The 27666-nt window shown below is 36.6% G+C and overlaps 1 protein-coding gene across 4 annotated transcripts in view; it reads right to left on the bottom strand.

Moving 5' to 3' along the window:
- Positions 1–11455: 11455 nt before the first annotated feature.
- The window catches only part of LOC149837444 (flowering time control protein FCA-like), a 66400-nt gene continuing 50189 nt past the window's right edge, over positions 11456–27666 (bottom strand). For 3 of the 4 annotated variants that reach the window (XM_090006046.1, XM_090006049.1, XM_090006047.1), the window contains exons 17-19: positions 13265–13327; positions 11910–11952; positions 11456–11792 (exon numbers count right to left, since the gene is read on the bottom strand). In XM_090006046.1, coding sequence (XP_089862172.1) covers positions 11785–11792; positions 11910–11952; positions 13265–13327 — 114 coding nt within the window. In that variant the 3' untranslated portion in view covers positions 11456–11784. The remainder of the gene's footprint in view (positions 11793–11909; positions 11953–13264; positions 13328–27666) is intronic. The other variant, XM_090006048.1, reaches the window with a different exon arrangement.

The raw sequence follows: 27666 nt of genomic DNA, 5'->3' as shown, positions 1-27666 counted from the left end.
ATAGAGAAACTTTTTGTTGCTTCTTACATCGCCATGAAATGAAGGATTCACCTAAAAAAATGCACAAATCAGTAGTTGAGATTCGATCATTGGGATTTCCCCCCAATCTGCATTAATATAAGCAGTTAATTCAAGAGATGAAGAAGATGATAAGAAAAGCCCTTTGGAGATGGAGTTCTTGATATATTGCACAATTCGCATCACGACCGCCATGTGAACTGTAGTAGGATCATGCTGAAATTGACTTACAGCATAAACCGCATGAGCAATATCTGGATGGGTGATGGATAAGTAAGAGATCCAATCAATTGTCGATAGGGAGTAGGATCCTCAAGAAGAGCGACATCCTCAAGTCTTAGCTTTGCATGTATAACTTCAGGAGTTTCAACTTTTTTTTCATCTGAAACTTCTTATTTGGTACAGATGTCTGCAGCTAATTCCATTTGAGATAGAATGTATCATTGAGGAGAATACATCACTTCAATACTTAAAAAATATCTCAAAAATCTCAAGTCAGACATATCAAAAGTTTTCTTTAACATAGACTTAATATCATTTACTCCATTTTTGTCACTTCCAGTGATAATCATATCATCAATATACAGAAGTAGAATAACAATTGAGTCACCTGTTTTCTTAACAAAAAAATCAGTGTCAGTATAACAAGAAATAAAACCCAAATTGATTAATACATTACTAAACTTGTCATATCAAGCTTTGAGAGCTTGCTTAAGGCCATATAATGTCTTTTTTAATTTCAAAATCTTACCATTTAAATTCATGCCAGGAGGTGGTTCCATATAAACTTCTTCACTCGGATCTCTATTTAAAAAGGCATTCTTGACATCACGTTGAAAAATAGTTCGTTTTTTAATAGAGGCTATTGCAATAAGGGCTCTAACACTAGTCATTTGAGCAACAGGGGCAAAAGTCTCATCATAATTCACCCCATATTCTTGGGCATATCCTTTGGCTACTAATCGAGCCTTAAATCTTTCTAAAGAACCATCACTTTTAGTTTTTACTTTGAAAGCCCATCTACATCCAATGGTTTCTTGCCATTAGAAGGATCAATGATTTCCCAAGTTTGAGCTTTATTAAGTGCATTAAGTTCAAGTTTCATTGCTTCATTCCAATGGGCATATTGTTTGGCAGCATTATAATGGGATGGTTCATGGAAAAAATGAATGGCTAACAAACAAGCTCAAAATTTTAGAGAAAAACAATCACAAGATACAAATCTATTAGGTATTTTAGAAATACGATTTGATCTCCTTTGAGATGATTTTTCTAACAATTCATTTTAAGAGAATCTTTCAAGGGCACAAGGAAGATTATATTCATTTCTTTTAGTATAAACTTGTGTATGACTTGTCATATTTTCATTTAGGTTTTCATGTGGATCATGTTGTTCAGCATTTTGAGGTTCAATATGATCCTCAATGGCATCTACAGGGGGGTTCAATAGTTTCAACATGATTGTCTATGTATTTTTCTTAAGGTAACAAGTCAAACAAAAAAAAATAATCAACATTTTCATTTAGGTTATGCGAAAAACCATTTTCTTCTTCTGGAAAAGTGACGTCTTTTGAGATATAAAGTTTGTTATTTAATAGGTCAAAACAACAGTAATATTTTTGTTTTTTGCCATATCCTAAGAAAATACATTCAATTGTCCTTGGAGAGAATTTATTATTTTTTTGAGTTAGAACAAAACACTTACATCAAAAAACTCAGTCTTTTATAGTCGAGAGACATATTGTAAAGTTTTTCAAACGGAGAAAGATTTTTCAAAGAGGATGAGGGTGTTCTATTAATTAAATATGTTAAAGTAAGAACAGCTTCAGCCCAAAAGAATTTTGGAATATTTTTTGGAAACTAACAGAGTCCTTGTTGTCTCTATTATGTGTGTATGCTTTCTTTCCTCAAGACCATTTTGTTGCGGAGTATTTGGATAAGAACGTTGATGAAGAATTTCATTTTCTTTTAAATAGCTTTGAAAGTCATTGGACATGTATTCACCTCCCGAATCAGATCTAAGAATGGACATGTTTCCTAAAAATTGGTTTTTAACCATTGCATGAAATTCTTTAAAAAAAGGAGAAAACCTCAAATTTACGGTTTAGGAAGTAAATCCATGTAAATCGAGTAAAATCATGAACAAAGACAACGTAATATGAGAAACCTCCTTTAGATACAACAGGAAAGGGACCCCATACATCGTAATGAACAAGTTCGAACGGCCGTGTGGAAACATAATTTCTTTGAGAAAATGGAATAGCTTTAGATTTCCCAAAAATGCAATCTTTACAAGTCATGCGTTTGTCTTTACAAGTATTGTCCAAAAAAGGGAAAAGAGACATCTTTAAAAAGTTTGGATGACCAAGTCTCTTATGCCAAACTTAAATACTTTTGACATTTACAAAATTATAAAATGACTTAGATGGAAGGGTCAAAAAAATATAAAATAAAGATCGCCCCTCCTATGGCCTTGCCCAATCAGCTTCTCTGACTGGAGATCCTACACGGTGCAATCTTTAGGTGAGAAAGAGACTTGGCAACCATGATCGGTAATTTGAGAAACCGAAAAAATATCTAAGTTAACTTTTGAAACAACTCTTACTTTAGGAACAAAAATATTTTGAGAGGATTTCAAGTCAAGTGTTCCAATACTTTCAATTTTTAAAGATGTCCCATCGATCGTTGAAACATACGAAGATATAGGGTCGAAAAAAACATTCAAGAGAGAATTTTTATGAGATGTCATATGAAAAGAAGCACAAGAGTCTAGTATCCACATACCTGGAGGTGATGATGAATAGGCTATGGCGGCTCCAGAAGTTGATGTTGATGAAGTCTTGAGAAGATGTTAGAGGACTTCAAAAATTTGGCAAAGAGTTTATTTGATATCTCCTTCATTGATATTTTCTTCTTCCTTCTTTGGAGTGTTTTCTTCGACCACGGCCACCTTTCCTTTAAGCTTTGGACAAACTGGCTTAATATGCCCCGGTTCATTACAATAGTGACAAATCACTCCCTTTCTATACCCATTATTTTTTTAAAAATGGGGCGGTCTATATGCTTTTACATTGTTTTCCCGCCAAGTAACGGCCAAAATTTTATCATTCTTAAGACTTATGCCAAGATGAGTTTCCTCTTGTCATACTTCGGCAAGAGCATCTTAAATAGGTAAGGCTTTATTTCTATAAAGAATAGATGCCCTAACTTATTCAAACTCGAGTCTAAGCCCATGAAGAAATTGAAAGAAATGCTCATTTTCAATTTGTTCTCTTCTAAGCTCAATATCTTCTGAAGCCACCCACTTAGGCTCAAGGAGAACGAGTTCATCCCAAAGAGGGGTTAAAGCGCTAAAATAGTCATGGAATGTCCACTTGTCTAGTAGATCTAATCTTTTCTTAACAAAAAAATTGTCTAGCTAGATCTTTTTAGGTATACATACCCTTAATGAAGAATCATGCTTCATTGGCTCTCCTAAACTTAGCAATGTTGGCACAATTTTTAATATCAACATTTTTCATGAACCATGCCAAAATTTTGGCATTGTTACTTTCTCAATCTTCTACCTTGGATTGATGCTCATCAATGGCTTTGATGTGGTCGTCTTCATCTAGAGCTTTCTCAACACCTCCTTCAACTTTGTTGAGCTTTAAAGTGGCTTCAAGAGTGGTGCCCACCACAAAACCCCACAACTTTTTACCTCTTAGATGATTTTCCATAGCCGATGCCCACATAAGATAGTTTGCGCCATTGAGTTTGAAGGACAGCGCAACTCTTGATTCATGCTCCATTGATGACAGAAAATATAGAATATGAAGAGCACTAAGGATCTTTCAAGAATATTGAAAAACCAATGGCTCTGATACCAAGTAATGAAAATAGCAGAAGCACCAATAAACCAAAGAACTCTTTAAAAGAGTAAAGCAAAGTGCCAAGAACACAAGCACGTAAAGTGCACAAATAACCCACTAAGGGGTAAAATGCCTAGAAGGCAAAAATATATTGAAGAGAGAGAGAAAGTGGGATGGAAACCCTTACATTTACAAGAGGGAGAGCCCTCTATTTATAGGAGAGGAAAAGGGAATAGAGAGGAACCACAAGGGGGGCTCCCTTCTAGTCGTTGGGAGCCCCAACGGTCATAAATGTGACCATTGGGGCCTCAACGACTAGATGGGTGGGGCCCCTTGGTGGTCCTATTACAAAAACAAAATAAAAAAGGATAAAACAAAAAAGGATAAAAAGAAAGAAAAAAGGAAAAACCTAAAAAAGGAAAATTACATGACAATTTACCAAAATACCCTATCAGGTATTTGGATGTATAAAAAAGGGAAAAGGATATATGCATATATATATATATATATATATATATATATATATATATATATATTTATATATACACATTTTAACATGAATACCATAATTCACTTCTAAATACAATATCTATAATTTTTGTTTGCTTTCTTTTTTGTGAATGGGGATATGCATTTCACTCATCTGATGAAAACATTTTTTTAATGTACTTTTATTCTTTACTAGACTTTGCACTCTCAAAACAATTATAGCAAATCTAGTAACTACACTCTGAATCAACTCAACACCATTAGTGTTTCTCATTAGGCTCAAAACTCATGCATGATTATAAATAATTTTAGAAATTTCTCTGCGGCATTCAACTATATATTGTATCTCGACCATACTATTGATGTCTTCAAGCATGAGGTCTATACAATGGGTAGCACACGGAGTCCAAAAGAATGACCCATAATTTTTTTGTCAATTTTTTACATGTTGTCATATAATTTGTTGCATTATTAGTAATAAATTGAACAATGTCTTGAGGTTAAACCTCTTTTACGACCTAATTAAAAATCCTGAGCAATACATCTGCAATCTTGAGCATATCAAACAGATCAATTAACTTCAAAAACATAGTTCCTTTGGGACAATAGACAAGGAAATTGATCAAGGTTCTTGACTTTTTTTGTCCACCCATCTGCCAAGATGCTACACCCTGTTTTTCTCTATGACCACCTCGTCTCATCACGATATACCTTCACTTCATTTATATTAGTATCTAAATTTTTTTCTCTTAAAGCATGATATAAAGGCATTTTATATCTAAGTCTGATATTGATTATAACATCTGTCATGACCTAAAAATGAAAATAATTTACCGCATTAAAAACAATGCATGCATCATAGAACCAACTCTCAACTGCAACATTTGCTTGCTCGACAAAATGTTGAGGAGTCATAGCAGTATGAATGTCGGCTTGCACCACAAGGGCAGTCCTAGGAGGAAAAAAGCTCCTAATAGAGCCTCTAGCTCTACCTCCTCTCGAAGAATTGTCTTCTACTTCTACTTCTACTTCTCTTTCTTTTCTTTTTTTGTGCCCGCGATACTTCTAGCACTAGCCACAACTTTCTTATTCGCTACAGAACTTCTTACTTTTAATGTTATGTTAGGAGTTGTAGGATCAGAAGTAAGGAGATCATCTTCGTCCTCCCATACCCCATTTCTGCCTCACTCATCTCTAGCTCATTTTTTTTTCTCAAACTAATTAGTAATTATTGGTATTGTCATTTCATGGCATCTGGCAAATTTTTTGTCACGTAGGGGGGCAACATTTTGACGTGTTCTGGCTCAATGATGCTTTAACTGAAAGATACCACCCAAAAAAACAGTATAAGAATAGTTGCACTCAACTTTTAATCGGTTTTCACTCATTGCTCGAGTGTCTCATTGCCTTAATAGGAAGCAAATAATAGGTTTTTTACCTTAAGCCACTTTCTTGAGTAAAAATGCACTCTCGATGAAATAGCAAAAGTCCTCTTTCTTGTGCAAGGATCAGCCTCTAAATGGTTCTCATGACTCTTGAGGTGTGTGAATGCTTTTTTATTGGCCTCTACACAAATGAGAAAGTTGGCTATCAAGAGGTGTCTAAAAACCTAAAAATGTGAAATTACTTTTCGACCCTTTTTAAAGTGCCCTGACACTTTATCGAATGATATAATATGCTATAGGCTTATATCATACGATACTCACTCGTGTTGCGCTAGCTGAAGGATCATACCGCTGACGCTCTACCGCTAGGTTATGCACTAGCGCACACAAAATTACGAGTAATGGCACACACAGGCGCAAAGGTGCACGCAGGCGCAGGGAGGTTCTCTGCGCTCGCAGGTGCGCGGAGTCCGTGGCACACACAAGCGCATGCGGTGCTCGTTACACTAGAGTGACAATGCTCGCTCAGCTAGATACGAAAGATGTGCACGCTTCACCAGGCTTGCATCGATCCCTACAATCAGGTTACGGTCTACAGTAATGAAGACACTGATCTAATTTATTCAAGGAGAAATTAGGTGTTTGTGCACTTAGCTCTTATTCGATTATCAGTGGCGCTCTTTTGAACCCGGCTGGCCCCTTGTGGTGCGAGCTCGGCTGGTCTCTTCGCCCTCAAAAGTAGGGGTTTCACTTGGGTTTGCATCACTCGTGTCGTGATATGAGTGTTTATCGTATCGTTTTTATAAAAAGTAATGATACAAACAACATTGGGTTCTTCATTTTATTGTTTTCCTTTTGGTAAGATTACTTTTGTTGACCTGTTTTCTCACATTGTTTATTTGGAATCCTCTAGTTGTAAAATTCAAGTTGTCCATATGGGAATATTGGCACAGTTATTAGAATGTCTTGGCTTCTAAAGGCAAAAGGTTATTGAAAGAACTCCACCTTAGTAATTTAATTTGGATAAACTGTTGGAGACATTTTTTACTGGTAGTTTATCAATGTGTTTATTCGTTAAATTTTTAGTTTGTTGCTTAAAATAGGATCTCTTAGTCCAGATTTCTGTGATGTCAACAATAGTGGCTATAATGAAAGGTACGTCAATCTGAAAAATACATAGAACACGATAACTGCAATATATTCAATTGTTACTTTTAGTCTTATCGAAAAAAATTGTCATATTGTGATTTGAACATGATCTTCTATTTTCAGATACACAAGCTGGGGGATAACCCATGTAAGGTTCTAACCTCAGACGTCTTGGTTATGATAGTGTGATCTGACCATCCAGCTATCTCATTTGACCCCATTTGAACATATGGTCCTATTCTGATAAATTGTAACATGATTTTGGTGATTTTTTCTCTTAAAAAAAATCGCAAGATTTTCCTTGCTAAGGAAATCCACAGAAGGAAAATTGTGACTGGGTAGCAAGTGAAATTTCACACAGGCTTGAGGCAACCGGGCAAAGCTTGCTCATAGTATTTTGGTTGTAACAAACAGAAAAAAGTGAATAACAAGTATTCTTTGATTGATATTTTTGTTTCTGGCCTGCAAACTCACGTATGTTTGTTTGAACTAAATGTTTGTAGGCAATAGGCATCAATGGGGTCGCCTGGCTAACATGCATAGTTAGTATGCATGTTTAGGTTAGTTCCTCATTTCTGCTCTTTATGGTAGTATAGTGCATAAACTCTCTATGATGGATGGTTTGATGACACAACCTGGGGCACCTATGCATGTTGATTTATGTGGGCTTGTTACTGTGTAGAATTGGCCCATGAAGGTTTGGCCTTCCCTGAAATTTTTGTAAGACTTATTAAAAGATGCTGATATCGAAGTCGTCCGTGGCATTGACATCATCATCATCCATTGAAATTCATGTGAGATTCATTTTCATTTTAGATGGCTTCTCCAATTGTCTTTTCTATTTGTTGTATGTACTTGCATTTTGTTCTTCTTATCTTGTATTTTATTTATTTAATTTTTCCTGAAAAATGTGACTTCTACTAGAGATGTGTCAAGTGCCTATAAGTGTTCATGATTGCTTACGTGATTTATGTTAAGTTAGTTTTCTTTATGTGTAATTTAAGGATCCTTATTTGAGTTTTCAAAATATCTTGCTAATGTGAAGCTTGGGACATTGTTGGGGTCCCTAGATTTCTTGGTTAGTAGATTTTTTTAATTTACATCTTGAGAATAATGCAAAGAGATGATACATAATACATATATATATATATAGAGAGAGAGAGAGAGAGTGGTAGCTGCTCAATCAAAAACTCAATCTTGTTGAACATCCATCGTGGGCGTGATGGACGCTCAGTATTTTTTGGAGCAAAAACACTGAAAACCGCTCAAAAACCACAAGAAGGCCTTTAGCGGCACTTTTAGAGCGCCACTAAAGGTTCCAGTGGAAAAAGGAACTTTAGTGGCGCTTCAAAAGCACACTAAGGGACTTTTTATGCGTGTTTTGCACGTTTTGGCATTTTTATGCCTTTTTTTGCATGCTGACCGTCCATCACATGCTCGATGGATGGTCAGCTCGATTATGTTCCTCTTGAGCATGTATGGATTGAGCAGATACAAATTTTTCTATATATATAACCAAAAATTTCATACCGCAGTGTATTTAGCATGAGGATGATCTGCAACAACTTAACATACTTCTTCAGCTGCTGAGGGCTGCAACAACTTTCACACTAGTTCCTTGAACAATAGCTTGATGACCTGCAGTAGCTCCGATTGAACCATGTGGTTCTCTCTTTGTTCAAGTAAGGGATATAACTGATTTTCTAAGCTAATTTACTACTAAAAGGTTTGATAGCTTAAGATTATGATGAATCAACAAGAAAACTTAGTGATTATATGTATATCATGAAATGTTTCTTAGTTTGACAGTTAGCAATTGAATAATATGCAGATTGTTACACCATGTATACAGGTTATTGTTCTTATGTGAAGTTGATCAGGTTATAGGGCAAGGTTTTTGTATTTCTTATCTCTTGTTTGGTCAAGTTAAATCAGTTGTTTTACTTTTTTCTGGACAGATTGTTGTGTTATCTTTGTTTGATTCTAAATTGTGGTTTGTTATTCAGTCTGTCTTGCTTTTGCAGTCTTCTAAGGCTCAAAGGGGATGTAACCTCTCAAAGATTTCAAAGTATATTCTAGCACGGGTAGCTTACAAAAGACATCCATAGTGTCTGAAAAATGAGAATATGAGCAGAAGGCAACCTGTAAGATTGAAAATTAGATTTTGATGCAAATATATGTGTATATGACTTTTTTTCATTTGCACTGATTTTATATACTCCAAATATTTGAACCTCATTCACTGGTGCACTGAGATATGGTTTGACTGCAAATCAATGTCATTTTGTTTTCACTATGATTGTAAATACACAGATTATATATATAAGCTAATATTTTATATATTTTTTAGCATGTTCTTTATTTTTTCTTAATGAACACCTTTAGATACAGTCTAAGATGTCACTATTGAATAAAGGGATCTTGTGATGGTTAAAACTGTTGTTAAAGATGACAGCTAATAGCAATGGAAAGTACCGTCATTAAAGCTATACAATAGTGACAGTCAGTTACTGTTGCTGGTTGTTTTAATGACAACAGCGTTAGCGATGGTCGTTAGAGCTACAACGATGGCTTTTGTGGGCTTAAGTGACAGTTTTGACCATCACTAAATATGAAAATTGTTGTAGTGGGTCTGACGTTATTGACGCAATCAAGTTAGACCTGGTGAATGCAGGCCACGGCATCGTATCCTGTGCTGACATTCTTGCCATCGCTGCTTGAGACTCCGTAGTCCTGGTATCCCACTGCCACATAGCAGACTCATGTAAATGTACACGCCCAAGCAAGCAACAGGCACACAGTTGGACATTTTTCACATCCAATGGAATTTTGGATCTGCACCCATAGCCATTTCAAAGCCAAAAGAAACTCCACTGCTCACCCACTATGCCATTTTGGATATACTTATACATTTTCCACCGGAATTCTGGACCCACACATGGATATTATGCGGCAGTTTTCCAACCCTTTTCTGGAGCACTAATCCAGAAAGGATGATGGAACTGATGAAGCAAACATACATACATATTCAAATCTAATTAGATCCACTTTCAGGGTCTGCCAATAATTTAAACCCTTGCATACAGTCTAGAGGTCATATTTGTTGCCCTTGACTGTACCATTCTCTCTAGTAAAAACAACATTTTTGTGAGTTTTTCCTTGAATCGAGCCTCACATTATAATTTACAAGCCTTATTTACTCGAAAACATGTTTTGACTCCTTTGAAAGTAGGTCTTTAAAAGTATGAGTCTCTGGTATGCATGTCGGCATGGTTTCAATGAATCGAAACTCATTGGTGTGACTTGTCTTGACTCAATCTGACACCATAGATATGTTCAACATGGTAAAATTGCTAAAGGAACGACACTCGGATCGTGTTTTTCCTACAAAAAAACTATTTTCTTGTGTTAAAACACTTACAGCTGTTGAATTTTTTAATCACTCAGCCACAGGTTTCCTCACGGGACCCAGCTTTTGCCCTCAGGATTACCCTTCACGCTACCCATTGAGGGTTCCTAATTCCTCATAGTTATTGATTGGTGGCATCTGCTTTTGAATACTTTATCTTACTCATAATGGTGGAGTAGCATTGTTGTTGGTCGAATGCTAATATGCCGCACCAAGGTTTTTAAGCTACTCCCTTTAAGCGGGACAAGAGGGCAATCTATGGGTTAGTAGGTTGGAAAGATATTCGGATTGAGTGGCCAAGCCCATAGAATCTCAGAGAGCGGAGCAAAACTTATGCTATTGATGGCACCAGCCCAGCCTTTCTTAAGGTCCCTTCATGCCAACGGGTGTGAGGAAGAGGTGGGGTTCACCCGCTTATGCTCTTCATGTTTGGGACCGTGAGCAGAGACCGTCCCTGCATCATTGATCTTAGTGGGCAATGAAATCGTGACCAGTAAGGCAGGCCCACCCAGTAGGTTCTGGAGGTTGTGATCAACTGATGGGCGGGCAGTAACATATTAACTGGAAAAAGTTGTTCATACATCGAAATCCAGCGATCCAAGGGTTGATTCTCTCTAAACAAAAACATGTAAATTACATCTACAGTGTTAGATTGAGTCAAAAACAACTCGCGCCTATCAGTTTTGACTCATTGACTCCATGCTGAGGTACATACCGAAGACTTGTCTTTATACCTTAAAGTTTTGATGGTTCATAATGCATTACAATTTCACGTTTGAAAAAATTCTATTTGTGCAACAAACACTATCCTAGGTGTTACTCTTAATAAACTAACAATGTTGATCACATATGAATACTAAGTCGACTCTAACAGTTTTCGATAATCAATACTAAACCAACCTGTGGAACAGAAAAGTCCTCGTGAAATCAGACCATGTTCTGATTACAGAAGATGGGGTCACCCACAAAATGGTATAAACATATGCCAAAGACCAAGAGTTATTCCTCAGAGACTTCAAGGAATCCATGGTGAAGATGGGCAGTCTGAAGTATGGGAAAGATGGGGCAGATTCGCCGGAACAGTAGAACGATCTACTGACATCCTAAGATCAGGCTGATCAACTTACTAAGTTGAACTGCTCATCATATCGTTCTGTGAGTTTGAATGATTGTTACTACTAGTTTTAGTTTTAGTTTGATACATGAGGCTTGCTCTTTCATCCCTCCCTTTCTAATTATCGTTATAGTAAATCAAAACCAAAGCCCATCATAAGACCAAGATGAGAGCTTATAGTTCTGTACCGGTATAGCATGAAACAATCTGATAAATGATCACGTTACACTGGGAAATTGAATAAATTCCCAGAACATTGATTGATACATAACTGAGAAACTACTATCTTGTTCAGTCCTCTTGGTCATAGTAATCAGGAAGGTGGCTGCCGGTCGGGAGTGCGAATAGTCTCCAGCATCTTTCACGCACTCAACTTCCTGCTCACACACATCCAAAATGCATTCGGTCTAATTAGAGGCAGAATCAAGGAACAGGCTCAATCTCATTTTTAGAACACAACGTAGCAAACAAAAAATGATGATTTCCCAACAAACCTGCTGGCTTATTTTTCCACATCCACTCTTGGGCAGCCACAGCCTGTAGCAGAAAACAGTTCAAAAAAGGAAACAGAACTTCAGATGGAAACAAGGCAATCTGTAAATGCAACTGCACAATCAAAAGCTGATTTAACAATTAGTGTGTGGGCTAGTCAACTCAGATGAGCCAGCTGAGGCACCGACCCTGGTGCCCACACGTGTGCCCCCAGTAATTGACCAGTAAAAGTAGCAATCAGACTATCACTCTAATACGCATATATTACTACATAAGGTGAAAACTCGACCGGTCTATAAATTTGCAAAATAGTGGCATCCACAACTAATGGGACTCGAAAATAGGGGCATCAAAAGGCATGGTATTATGAAAGCCCTGCATCAAACTAGAAACACCACTTTCAGAGTCATTTTTGGAAAGACTAATACAAGGTGAGCTCACTAAAAGAAAAGGAAACTGCAACTTCGAACTTAAGAATCATTTGGCTTCATAAACAAACAGATGGCTTGAGAATTCAATAGAAATAACCAAGTCATAATATAAAGGGATCACCAATTTGAAAACTAAAATTCTAGGCAGTCTTCCGGCCCTTGCTAAATTCAGAGCAGGTTCCAACGTGTCCTTATTTTATAATTGTCTTTTACCCTGATCTTTTCCTTTAAATTCCTCATTTTTCATTATCATATCAGCCTATCCCGACAAGGTGAACTGGGTCTCCGTCCATAGTTGCAAAATTCATCCTTAGCAATTCCTCAAGGATTGCCCCCTTTGGCACAGTCACTAATCGGGACAAAAATCAGTCAACCTCAGCAATGAAAACTCAAAAACCTTGATTAGTCAACAAAATCACAATCGTGATTAATCATCAAAACCATGAATTTCACATTAATAAATATAAGCAGCTAAACATAAAATCATATTTTATTATGCTCTCAAAATTGATAGCATGTTAATATCCTAATTATACCAACAGAATTCTGTAAAAAGTTAAAAACTACATCCCTATTACAAGCAAGAAAAGCAACCTATAGAACTTATGAGCAAAACAAACTGAAATTAATGAAATCCAAAGTGAATATAGGGTTTACTTTATTCTAAAAGATGGTTAGTAAAGTCCATGGTATTTGAGAACTCTCTCATGACACATATCTTCCTATGGTAGAAAAGAAATATATTAATGCCTTTAAATCATCATTTTATGACCGAGCTGGTGACCCAACAATTTCTAAACGAAATTGGGGGTCGCCAAATCTTCTATGAAGAACATGATATATTGGCAATTTGTCCAATGAATGGCCGATCACCACTATACTACGCCCACCCAATATGCATGCAACTGCATGTAACTGAGGCTTACTTGTTGAAGGCGTGAAGGATCAATAGTTGAACTGGCTGCTTGCAACTGCATGTAACTGAGGCCCTGCCAACCAAACACGTAAGTCATTGATAGTCATAGAGGGAAAAAGAGAAAAAAAAAAAAAACTATAGATTGTAATCACAATGCCCAGAAGTTACTCCATCAATAAGCAGTCATGTGATGCGCTACTAACCCATGCTCAAGGGGGTTGGGTCAGGTTGAGGCTAACCCAGCATGCCTTGCCACAAGATCAGGCTCTCAAAGCCTAGAACCTTAGCAACCATCCAAGTTCATGCAAGTGTATGTCAGAACTTGGGCTAAGTCCAGGTCCATGTCACATATACATTTCACTTAGCATGCAAGTGAAAGGAAACAAGGTTCTCCAAAATATATTCATCAAGAGAACAAGGTGGACACTCAAAGAGTTTCACCAAAGTACCAAAAGAACACTCACAAGCCACAAAATGGGTTCACACACAAACACCCACTAAAGGAGCAAACACAAAGAATAAAAATAATAATTTATTGATCAAGACCATGAAAGAAGCATACCTTGAACAAGGGCTTTGCCCCATATTTATACACAATGAAGAGACTCATAGAGAGTCACTGCGGTTCTCAGTAGAGGTTCTCAATAGAGCCGTTGGGAGCCCAACAACTCCCTATGTTGACTAGTCAACTAATGTTGACTAGTTCAAAACCAAAAAGCAAAAAGAAGCTAAAAAAATCTAATTCTAGTTATATATCAATATATATACACACATTCATTTTTAACACTCTCCCTCAAACTTCTAGTTGGAAAATCGAAAGTTTGTCTAAGAGAGTGGAATCTAGGAGCAGTGAGATGTTTGGTGAAGAAATCTGACAGTTGATATTCTGAAGTAATATAGGAAAGATCAATAGTATTGTGTAGAAATTTCTCTCGAATATAGTGACAATCAATCTCAATATTTTTGGTTCGTTCGTAGAAGGTCTAGTTGCTAGCAATGTAGATGAAACTTTTGTTGTCGCAACACAGTCGTGATGCTCATTTACTCTAAACGCACATGTCAACCAGGAGTCACTTTAATCAGACCACCTCCATAATAGTTGTAGCAACGGCTCGGTATTCGGCTTCAATTGAAAAGAGATAAACTTCACGTTACTTCTTACACCTCCATGAAATCAATGAGTCACCTAAAAACACATAAGGAAGAAGAAGCAAATAAGAAAAGACTTCAAAAAATATAAGTTTTGATATATCTAATAATACGCAAAAATGCTCATATATGAACAGTAGCAGGAGCATGTTGAAACTAGCTCGTTGTGTGAACTGTGTGCACAATGTCAGGTCTCATAATTGAAAAATATGACAGTGCCCCAACAAGTTGTCTGTATGGTATTGGATTTTCAAGTGGTTCCTCATCATCAATCTTCATTTTGACATTTACAACTTTGGGAGTATCAACCTTCTTATCATCTGAAATACCTGACTTGACAACATCTAAAGCAAATTTAGATTGAGTCATTAAATAACCTCTATAGGAATAATCAACTTCTATACCAAGAAAATACTTTAAAAACCCAAAATCAATCATTTTAAAATATGTTTTAAGAAGTCTTAATGTTGTCAACTCCATGTTTGTCACCTCTTGTGATGACCATATCATTCACATAAAAAAGAATAATAATAATATCAGCATCAAAAATCTTAACAAACAAAGTTGTGTTAGTTAAGCAATATTGAAACCCAACATCAAGTATAACTTGATTAAACCTATCATACCAAGCCTTTGGAGCTTGTTTAAGGCCATTCATAGCCTTATCTAAATGAACAGCATTTCCTTTATGAATAATTATCCTCAGTGGTGCCTCCAATATAGACTTCTTCAATCAATTTACCATTGAAAAACGCATTCTTAACATCCATTTGGTATATAGGTCATTTTTTCACATAGGCAAGGGTTACTACGGTTATAACTGTGGTCATCCTAACAACCGATGCAAAGGTTTCCTCATAATCAATTTCATACTCTGCTTTGTACGTTTTAGGGTTTTCATCACTCTTGGTTTTTATCTTATAGACCCATCAACAACATATGGGTTTCTTTCCTAGGAGAATATTTTCGACAGTTCAAGTGTTCGCCTTTTCCAAAGCACCTAATTCTACCTTCATGGCTTCTACTCATTCAGAATGTTTATCTCGGTGTTATGAAAAGCGTTGAGGCATAATAAGGCGCTCCACCAAAAACTGCTGCGAGCCGTAAGCCTCGAGGCGTAAAGCGTAAGCCTCAAAAAAATTGAAAACTTAAAAGAAATTATAAAAAATATCTAAAAATAAAAATAAAGAAAGAAATGATTTATTGATGAAGTAAGAACCAAGGTTTTAAAACCCGTGACTCGGAACTCGACTCGTTCTTTATTGACTCGTGACTCGGCGGGTCAACTCGGTGACTCGGACCGGGTTTTGTTAACTTTTGATTTTAAAAGAAAAACAATATATAATTTGTCTGAAACCATGTTTTTGAGTAAAGATAGTCTTCAAATGTCTGTAAGAATATAAAAACAACTGCAAAGAGCTATAGAGGTTTACTGGAATAATTGAATTTGATATCTATACAAGCACTTTGACTAATTCATGACTTGAATTAGAGGATTTGGTCACCATGAGTTCAGTCTGCTACTACCTAAGGTTCCTAAAATGGCCAATCATATATGCTAGCTTGTTTTAAAAGTTTTAATTCCCTCTTTAACAAATCCATAAATGTAAAACAGGGATATATGTGCATATTGAAAGTTTACATAATGTCCAGTATCAACATAAATAAGCAATTTTCTCATGTATAAAACTATGCAAGAAATATATTAATGGCACAACTATAAAAAGACTACTAATATTTGAATATGTACAATGCTTGTTCACATAACAAATGGATGATGAAACCTAAATGTGACTTCCCATAGGCACAGTTGACCCGCCATATATAGTGAGAATCATTTCTTTAAAATATTTTGCTAGAATAAGTTGATAACACAGGGTGAACAGTAGTTCGAACAACATGGCGATTTTATTCTATGGATTTAAATGCTTTTTTATCTTTAAATGATTTTTATTTTCTTTTTTATACAAAATCTGGGGGTAACCCTTGTTAAAATACATGTACTTATATATTTCAAAACTGTAATTTGAAACTCAAAAAACAAATTTCAAACATCCCAAAACTCGCCCGAGTCAGGCCGAGTCAAGCCGAGTCAGGCCGAGTCAAGCCCGAGTTTTGGCAAACCGAGTTTGCCTTGCCGGGTTGACTCGCTGGAGGGGCGAGCTGAGCCGAGCCGAGTCAACGGCGAGTTTTAAAACACTGGTAAGAACTAATAAAAAATAGAAAATCCCAAATCAATACTAAAAAATATAAGATTAACATATAAAAGTAACTAAAAATTTGATTACATAACTGGAAAACTATTATGTAATTGAAAAATATAATGTCCTATAAAGCAACAACCAATAAGCAATAGAAAATCTCAAATAAGTACTAAAAAATATGAGATTAACATATAAAAAGCAAAATAAACCCTTTTTTGCGTTTCTTCTTTTTTTCTTTTTTTGCACCTCATACTCAGGCTGGCGCCTTAAGGCACAAAGGGTCGCGCCTCAAGGTGAGGGGCGACTTTTTCGCCTCAAGGCGCGTGTTTGATAGCACTTGTTTCTTTGCTTCAACATAATTTGAGAGTTCTGTGTAGGAATGTATCAATGCAATGTAAGCTTGATGCTTTAGTGAAAAGGACCCTTAGGACACAAATTTTTTAGAGGGTTTTGATACTCTCGATGACCTTCTAATCTATAATTCTACGTGGCTTTCATTAGTATATTTTTCAAGGGCACGTGGATGTTCAGAACTACTACGCTTGGAATATTGAATACAATCCTGATTTTGAGATTGTTCTTCAATTATCTCATTGTCATGAGATTCTTCTTCACTCACCATATCATTTCTGATATCCTGATCTTCATTACAATCACCAATCTGTGGGATTAGATCCAACAGGAAAGAATCAGTTATATCCTTAGGATTTTCAAATTCAAAAACATATTTGTTTTCTAAGAAAGACATTTCTTGAAACATATAGCTTCTTATTTTTAAAATCAAAGCATCTATAGCCTTTTTGGTTATTTGCATATCCAAAGAAAGCACAACAAATAGCACGAGGAGAAATTTTATCATTTTTATCAGTGAATACAAAACACATCCAAAAACCCTTTGTCGAGAATAATCAAAAGTAAGTTTGAAAAGTTTTTCAACTGGGATATGTGTTTCAAGATAACAGACAACATTCTGCTGATAAGATAAACTACGGTCAAAGTGGCTTCGGCCCAAAATTCTTTAAGTACTTGATTTGAAATAAGCAAAGTTTGTGTGGTTTCTATGACGTGCCTATCTTTTCTTTCGACCAAGCCATTTTGTTTTGGAGTGTAGGGACAAGATTTTTGATGTGTAACACCATTTGATTATAGGTAATCTTTAAAATCTTTTGATAAAAATTTCCCCCCTTGAATCAGTGTGAAAGATAGAGATATCCTTTTAAAATTGATTTTTGACAAATTTGTGGAATATTTGAAAATATAATAAAACTTCATATTTGTGTTTAAGAAAGTCAATCTATGTATGTTTTATAAAGTCGTCAACAAAGATCACATAATACGCAAACTCAGCCTTAGATACAATAGGTGTTGGGCCCCAAACATCCAAATTTATTAACTCAAGCGGTCGTGTAGAGACAAAAGTTCTTTTTTGAAATGGCAATATTTTCATCTTCCCAAGAATACAATCTTTACATATAAAAATTTCAAGATTACAAAAAGTTTTAAAATTTAGAAAGTGTTGGATTTTAGATACATTAAGATGGAAAAGTCTTTTATCCAGATTTTGAACATTACAGTAAAAGGTATTTTTTGGTATTTCCAAAAAATCCATGTAGTATAAACCTCCTTTCTTATGGCCTTCCCCAAATAGCTTTTCTGACCGGCAAACATGCACTCGACAACCAATAGAAGAGAAGGAAACATTATGCCTATGGTCAGATAGTTAAGAGACAAACAAAATATTTAGGTTTAACATTAGAATATATCTAATTTTTTGGATAAAAAAACCTTTTAAAATATTTTCAAAATTTTTTGTTCCCTTTATCTTAAGGGATGTCCCATCAGCATTAAAAACATTTGACCCGCTTGAGTTATGATATTCGGATAACATATTATTATTTGTTGTCATATGAAATGAGGCACCTAAGTCAAGAAGAGTCTTATCGGGGTCAGAGATGCCAACAAAAGAGATCATGGCTCCAATTGATGAAACTCCTTTGAGAAGAGGTTGGAAAGCTTCTACAAGTTGAGTCAAGGGCATGCTCTCAATGTTTGATTATTGTGTAACTTTGAGCTCACTTGACTCTTATGCAACCGATGCTACCTTCCTCTTATAGGGCCTCTTTAATTTAGGACAATATGTCTTGACATATCCCGGTTCACGACAATAATAACGAATATTTTTTTTCTTCTCAAACTCATTGCCTTATTTTTCATAGGTATCATTGTTTGGTTTCCTATAATATGGTTGTTTATAGGCATGGATATGGTTTATCGGTCTAGACACGGCTAGGACTGAATCATTAACTTCTTTAGATATCTTTTTTTTAATTTATTTGTCTCCATATTTAATAATCTATTTTCCTCCATACTTAGCTCTTCAATAGTATTTTCAATAGAAAGAACTTTTCTTCTATGAAGAAGAGCCGATTTGGTAGACTCAAACTCCAGTCTTAGACCATTAATGAATTGATAGAAATGTTCCGCATCAATTTTTCTTTGACGGAGTTCTCTGTCTTCGGGACAATGTCATTGTGGCTCAAGAAGAGTCAACTCATTCCAAAGGTCAGACAACTCTAATATTTTTTTCCTCGTTGAGTCATAGTGTGTATTTTGTCTTGTAAGTTGCAAATATGAGCAATATCTTTAAGAGTATATTCTCTTGAAATAGTCTCATGTTTTATTTGCATGTTCAAATTTAGCTAGACTCGAGCACTTTTGATATCAAAACTACTAATGAGCTAAGACATAATTTTTGCATGACTCATTCTCCATTTTTTCTCATACATGGCCATAGCCTGGGTTTTTTCCGCCTCCATAAGAGGTACCTCCTTTCCTCCTTCTATCCTAGTAAAGATTAGTTTGGGTTCCAAATTTGACCCATCCACTATGTAAAAGTATCTTCAACAAGATACTATGATCAAGACCTTAATATTCTTGATGATAAATACGTGCACACATGCACAATAAGAACTCTTAGAACAGTTGTGCACAAAAGCACAACCCACTAAATCTCACAAATGCTCAAAGGCATAAAACGAATAAAAAAACACTTTATTAATCACTTGGGCTTTGACCCAAAGCACAGAGAATACACAAGGGGAGAACCCCTTTTTATAGAGACGTGGAGGCTTTGGAGTGGCTCCACTTCTAGTTGTTGGAGCCCCTCCAACGCTCACAAATGTGACCGTTGGAGGAGCCCAAAGACTAGAAGGTGGGGCCCCCAAGGTACACAAAAACCTAAAACTAAAAAGGAAAAAATAAAATAATAAAATAATAAAAGGAAAATAATTACAACATATTCAATAAAATGAATATGCACAAAATGACTAAAATACCCTTATGACTATTACAAGAAATCAATATAATATATATATATATACGTAGGTAGATACATGTACATATATATGAAATATACATGTGCATGTATCTTCCTATATATATAAAATATATATAGGATTACAATGATTAGGTATTAGAATTTAACACCCCCCCCCCCCGCCCCTCAAGCTTAGAGCATGATGACCAAAAGTTTGCCAAGAAGGAAGTTGAGCCGCGGAGAACACAGCGCTTTGGTGAAGAAATCTGCCAATTGATATTCTGAAGTTACATGCGAAAGATCTATGAATCCTTTCAGATATGCTTCTCGAACATAATGACAGTCTATCTCAATGTGTTTAGTCCGCTCATGAAAAGTATGATTTTTGGCAATGTAAATTGCGCTCTTGTTGTCACAGCATAGCTTGGCGGGCCCTTCTACATTGATCCCCATGTCTTCTAATAGCTGATGAATCCATACAATTTTCATGGTAGTAGTTGTCATGGCTCGATATTCAGATTTGGTAGAAGATAAAGACAATTTTTGCTACTTCTTACATCACCATGAGAAACCATAGAAACCAGTAATGGAGTGACGGTTATTTGGGTCACCTCCCCAGTCAGAGTCAGTATAAGCAATTAATTTTAATTCAGAAGAAGAGGATAAGAATACGCCCTTGTTTAGAGTACCCTTTATATATCTCACAATCTGCAAGATGGCACTCATGTGAACTGATGTCGGTGCATGTTGAAACTGACTTGTAGTATGAAATGCATGAGAAATATTTGGTCTAGTAATACTCAGATATATCAATAATCTCACAAGCTGCCTGTAGGGGGTGGGATCGAAGAGATGAATGTCATCATCAATCTTCATTTTAGCTCATACTATAGTAGGAGTTTCACAAACTTTATCATCCGTAATACCTGACCTGTCAATAACCTTAGATGCAAGCTTAGTTTGAGACAAAAAATACCCTCTATGAGAGTATGCCACTTCAATATCCAAAAAATAAGTTAGAAATCTCAAATCAGACATTTCAAATCTATCCTTTAAAATTGATTTTATGATTTTAACCATGGTTGTCAATCGAGGAAGCGGGAGCGGGAAGCGAGGCACTTTCAAAAATTTAGGAAGCGAGAAGCATGAGACTACTTAGAAGCAAGTCATGAACGGTCTCGGAAGTGACCTAGGAAGCGAACCGGAAGCGACCTAGGAAGTGAGGGGAAAGCGAAAAAAGAAAAAAAAATAAATAAAATGGAAGCGAGGGGGAAGCGTGCTTCCCCTAAATGGGAAGTGTGTTTCCCATAAAAGGGAAACGCGCTTTCCACAAAAAGGGGAAGCGCGCTTCCGAAAAAAAGGGGACGCTTCCCCATGCGTTTCGGAAGCGCGATGTTTCCCGCTTCCGAAGCACGTATCGAGGAAGCGTGCTTCCCCTACTATAGGGGCGCTTCCGGTAACTCTGATTTTAACCCCTTTACTATCACTTTCGGTTATTAGCATATTATCTACATACAAAAGCAGAATGGCAATCCCTGCATTGGTTTTCCTAACGAACAAAGCAGTGTCAGTGAAACGGGATGAAAACCCAATTTCTAACATTACGGAGTTAAACATATCATACCGAGCCTTGGGGGCTTGTTTTAAACCATAAAGTGTTTTTCGAAGGCGAAGCATTTTCCCTTTGGGAGTCTCCATTCCTGGTGGAGCATCCATATATACCTCTTCATTTAAATCGTCATTTAGGAAGGCATTTTTAACATCCATTTGATAGATGTTTCATTTGTTAATTGAGGCATCAGACAGTGACCATTCGGGCCACAAGGGCAAATGTTTCTTCATAATCAATCTCGTATTCTTGACTATATCTCTTTGCAACTAATTGAGCTTTATATCTCTCAAGAGATCCATCGTTCTTAGTCTTTACCGTAAATATCCATCTGCACCCTATTGCTTTCTTACCCTTAGGAACTTGAAATTCCCAAGTTTTTGCCCAGTTGAGAGATGAAAGCTCACATTCCATTGCTTTCAGCCACTCATCATTCTTTTTTGCTTCTTCAAAGTTCCTGGGTTCTACATAGGAATTAATGGCGCTAAGACAGGCTCTATGTTTAAGAGTAAAGGAATCATATGAGATGAAACTAAAAGGCATCTTTCTACTTCTCTCAGTTCTTCGTAGATTTTCATCATTTGTTGAAATGAAACCACTAGGTTCACTGTATTTTTCAATTGCACTCCTAAAATTGTTTTTGTCTCTATGGGTATATGTTATAGGGTCTCTCGATGCCCCTTCATCACTATGTTGGGAGATAGGAGGATGGAAGGGAATATCTTATTCGTCTTCTTTATCATTGTCATCATTAGGAGTGAGTTCATCATCACTATCATCATCATGAGCTAATAATTCAAATAAAAAGGAGTAATCCGTGTTTTCTTTAATAGGTTCACTTCTTTCAAAACCATTAACATTTTTCACAAAACTCACATTTATAGAAACATAGAATTTATCATTCTTAACATCATAACAATGAAACCCTTTTTGGGTTTCGAAATATTCAAGAAAGGCGCACGCAATGACTTTCGGTGAAAGCTTGACGTTCTTGTCAGTAAGAACAAAGCATTTACAACAAAAAATTCTCAACCGACTATAGTTGGGTTCTTTGGTATACAACATTTCAAAAGGCAAGATATTGTTCAAGTTTTTCGAAGGCAACCGATTTATTAGATAGACAGACGCTAAAGCAGCTTCAGCCCAAAAACCTTTTGGAATGTTTTGAGAAATAAGAAGACTTTGAATTGTCTCTATTATGTGTCTATGCTTTCTTTCGGCTAATCCATTGTGTTGAGGGGTTTTCGGACAAGATCTTTGGTGAATACCATAACTTTCAAGATAATTTTTTAATTCACTTGAAAGGTATTCTCCACCAGATTCGGTTCTAAAAAATTTTATGTCCCCATTGAATTGATTTTTAATCATCATATGATAGGTTTTAAAAGTCGAAAAAACTTCATATTTATGTTTAAGAAAATAAATTCAACAATATCTCGTATAGTCGTCAACAAAACTGACATAATATGCAAAACCTCCTTTTGACAAAACAGAGGTCGATCCCCATACATCCGAATGGATAATTTCAAAAGGTCTTGTTGTAAACATAGATATTTGACAAAAAAGTAATTTTTTCATTTTCACAAGTATACAATCGTTACAATTGAAATCAGTTTTACATAGACTTTTAACAAAAGGTAAATGAAAAAATTTTACAATATTTGGATGTCCAAGTCTCTTATGCCACACATTAATATCTTTTTGTTGGGCAACATTACAAAATGGGTTCTTTGAAATTTAAAGAAAATCGACGTAGTAAAGATCACCCTTCCTAGAGTCTTCCTCAATCAACCTCCCGAGCCGACGATCTTGTATCCAACATTTGTTAGATGAAAATTTTATATCACAACCATGATCCGAGAGTTGAGAAACCGAAAGTAAATTTAAGTTTAATTTAGGTATAAATCTATTTTTTGGAATAAAAAACCCTTGTTTTTTCAAAATTTCTAATTTCTTTTACTTCAAGAGATGTTTCATCCGCGGTTGAAACAAAGGATGGGGAGTGATTATTTGAGTAATCGAAAAAAGAACTCATACTTGGGGTCATGTGAAATGAAGCACCCGAATCTAAAAGTCACGATGTCTTACCAGGAGGAGAAGAGGTTGACATGGCGGCTCTGAAAATAGCCCCTTTGAGAAGAGGTTGAAGAGCATCCACAATTTGTTGCAATGAGAGAGCTCCATTTGAAGATGATGAGCATTCTTCCTTTTGAGGTTGAGATGTGGTAGCCATGGCTAGCAACTTCTTTCATTTTGGACATATTGGCTTGATGTGCCCCAGTTCCTTACAAAAGTGGCACAAGAGCTTGCTATAATCCCTCTTTCCTCCTTGATCGCTTGAACTTTGGTTTTGATTCTTGAAATGAGGTGGGCTTGTAGGTCCTTAAATTGCTCACCAGTCTTGAAATGGCATTAACACCTTCATTTTCTTCACTATTGGAAGATGTTGCTAGAACACTTGGGTTATTCTTACTTATACTCATACGTGTCTCTTCTCCACATAGTTTAGTAATTACATCCTCAAGAAAGGGGGAAATGAAGGCGGATAGGAGAGACAATCAGATTTGTTTAAATTCGGGCTTAAGCCCATTCAAAAAATTGAAAAAATGTTCTTCTAATCGCTTGTGCCTAAGCTCAATAGCCTCACCGCTCCATTTGGGTTCAAGCATCACAAGCTCATCCCAAATGGAAGACAACTCTGCGAAATATTCCCTAATAGTCATTTCGTTTTGTTGAAGGGTCAAGGCCCTTTTTTGAAGATAGTATTTGTGGGATAAATCCCTTGAAGTGTAGATTTTTTCAAGGTATTCCCACGCTTGAGAAGCTTTCTTAAACTTTATAATGTTGGCATTGATTCTTGTCTCCACCAACGAGAAAATCCATGAGAGGATTTTGAAGTTCCTCATCTCCCATTCTTCATGTTTTTTGCTATAATCTTAAGAACCTTGGCTCTTTTTCTCCTTCAAGAATTTTTATTTCTCCTCTCCATCAAGGTGATCTTAGGCTCCGGTTCGGGAATTGAGCCTTGGACATAACCCCAAAGCCCTTTTCCTTTAATATGCGCCTCCATATTTCTGGCCCAAACGTGATAGTTGGAGCCATTAAGTTTAAATTTAAAGCCGAGAGAGAAATGGGAGTCTTTTTCACCCATTGGAGAGGAGAAATGAGGAAAAAAGATACGTACCTCAAGAGATTTTTAGATCTTTCTTGGTAGAAGAATCTTCTAAAGTATTGGATGAACGAAAGGATCCACGGTGGCGGCCCTCCTTCAGCAAGCGATGTCATTCCTCGAGGAGGAATTGCGATCAACCCTCGAAGAACCATCAAATTCCGACAATGGGGACCGACTCCGGGCTACCAACTACGTCAATGCCAATGCCAATGATAGATGCCCGATCGTCGAGTCGGTCCCTTCTGAGCCATACCCACCCGATGATAGTTGCCCGATCGCAAAGATATCGAAGATAATGATCGATTCGGGATACGAGACAGAATGTTGCCAGGTCTACAGCATCTCCCGCAAGGCCTTCCTGGAGGAAGCCATCTCAGAGAAGATGCATCTCGAGCAAATCGATATAGACGAGGTGCAGAAGATATAGTGGGACGCCCTCGAATCGGAAATCATCAAGTGGGCCTGAGCCTTCCGCCACTGTCTCGGAGTCTACCTCACCGGGGAGCGCCATCTCTGCGACTCGATATTCTCTGAGTCTCCCCAGGTGTGTCAGTCCCTCTTCACCAACCTCGCCTGGGGCGTCGTGATCCACCTCCTCAATTTCGCTGAGGCCGTCGCCAAGACCCGTCGAAGCACTGAGCGCCTCTTCAAGTTCATCGACATGTATGAGGCGTTTCGGGAAGCCCAACCGCTAGTTGACGACCTCTTCGCTGGCGACCCGTATTTTTGAGATCGACTTGTTTTATAATTTTAGATAATTTTTATATATTTTTTAAGTTTAAATTTATTTATTTTTTTGAGGCTTATGCTTTGCGCCTCGAGGCTTAGGCCTCGCCTCAGATTTTGGTGGAGCGTCTCGCTACGCCTCAACGCTTTTCACAACACTGGATCCACCCCAATCACCAAATATTTGAGGGCGCATTTTTCGAGGCACCAAAAAAAATGTGAGAATCCACACGACCTTTCTTTCTCCAACCTCGCTCTAATGCCATGTAAAAGTATCTTCAACAAGATACTATGAGCAAGACCTTAATATTCTTGATGATAAACACGTGCACACATGCACAATAAGAACTCTTAGAACACTTGTGCACAAAAGCACAACCCACTAAATCTCACAAATGCTCAAAGGTATAAAAAGAATAAAAAAACACTTTATTAATCACTTGGGCTTTGACCCAAAGCATAGAGAATACACAAGGGGAGAACCCCCATTAATAGAGAAGTGGAGGCCTTGGAGGGGCTCCACTTCGAGTCGTTGGAGGGGCCCAACGACTAGAAGGTGGGCCCTCCAAGGTACACAAAAACCTAAAACTAAAAAGAAAAAGATAAAAAGTAAATAAATAAAAGGAAAATAATTACAACATATTCAATAAAATGAATATGCGCAAAATGACTAAAATACCCCTACAACTATTACAAGAAATCAATACACACACACGTAGGTAGATACATGTACATATATATGAAATGTATATGTGCATGTATCTTCCTATATATACGTAAAATATATATAGGATTACAATGATTAGATATTACAATTTAACACAGTAATCCCCACAACCATTTCCCTAATATGAAATGCTTCGTTATTGAAGCCTATGTTACAAAGTTTGTATCACTTAGTTTGATGGGTTTTAGGGTGACATTATTGTCATCGATGTCTACAAGGGCTAAGAGAAAGAATAGAAGATAGAGAGGAGATAATCAAAAAGTATTACGAGCACTTCACCGCCAAGAGAGCACCTCCAATGAAGAACACGAACACACGAGCACTCCACCACCAAGAGAGCACCTCTAATGAAGAGCACAAACACACGAGCACTCCACCACCAAGAGGACACAACAATCTCACAAGCACTTGAATAAATTTTGCAAAAGAGCCTATATCTTCAAAATCTTGAGTGGCACACTTTCCAAAGCACCAAAAAATCAGCTTGATCTCCAAGCTCGAATACCATGAAAAGAAACAAGGTTCTCCAAAATATATTTACCAAGAGAACAAGGTGGACACTCAAAGAGTTTCACCAAAGTACCAAAAGAACACTCACAAGCCACAAAATGAGCTCGCACACAAACACCCACTAAAGAGGCAAACACAATGAATAAAAATAATATTTTATTGATCAAGGTCATACAAGAAGCATACCTTGAAGTGGGGCTTTGCCCCATATTTATACACAATGAGGAGACTCAAAGAGAATCGTTGGGGTCCCAACGGCTCCCAACGGCTCTAAATGGAGAAACGACTCCCTACGTTGACAAATTCAAAACTAAAAAGCAAAAAAAAAACTAAAAAATCTAATCCTAGTTACAATCTAGTTATATTACATATAACTATATATATATATATATATATTCATTTTTAACACCATGTCCGAAGCTTAATCTGTTTCTTTTTATGAGAATTTTAGATGTCTATGCATGCTTCAAAAAATAAATTGATGTTTGTTTACATGAATCACATTGCATGGTTGAAAATTTTTGTTAGAAGTTGCTATATAGGTATGTTTTGCATATTTAAAAGTATATTTGCATGTACTTTATAAGTAATTGTTGTGTGCATGTGCATATACAATTATGTTGTTAATTTCTATTTCTTTGTGGATTTTTAAGTATTTTTGAATTTTGCTAAACTTTAAACAATTATTTATGAGAAGCTTTACGTCTTGCTTCATAGTTGGGTGTTATGTCACAGGGATTCGCCAAGACAGGTGTCGCACCCGCATCAACGCGACGCAGGGGCGCATGCGGGTGCGGCACCCGGTGCGGTCAACCCGACCCTGGGTGCGTTCAACGCACCCAGGGTCATTTTGGTCCATTTTTTGGATTAAAAAAAATCTGCTTTGGAAAATAAAAAAAGAAACCCTTGCTTTAAATTCATTTAAAATGCATTGAACAACATTATTTTCAAGTGAATAAATTCTCATTAAACTCTCTCTCTCTCTCTCTCTCTCTCTCT

The sequence above is a fragment of the Nuphar pumila genome, chromosome 5, assembly GCF_984573655.1.
Source record: "Nuphar pumila chromosome 5, dmNupPumi1.hap1.1, whole genome shotgun sequence".
Taxonomy (NCBI): domain Eukaryota; kingdom Viridiplantae; phylum Streptophyta; class Magnoliopsida; order Nymphaeales; family Nymphaeaceae; genus Nuphar; species Nuphar pumila.
This window is presented reverse-complemented; position numbering and strand designations above follow the sequence as displayed.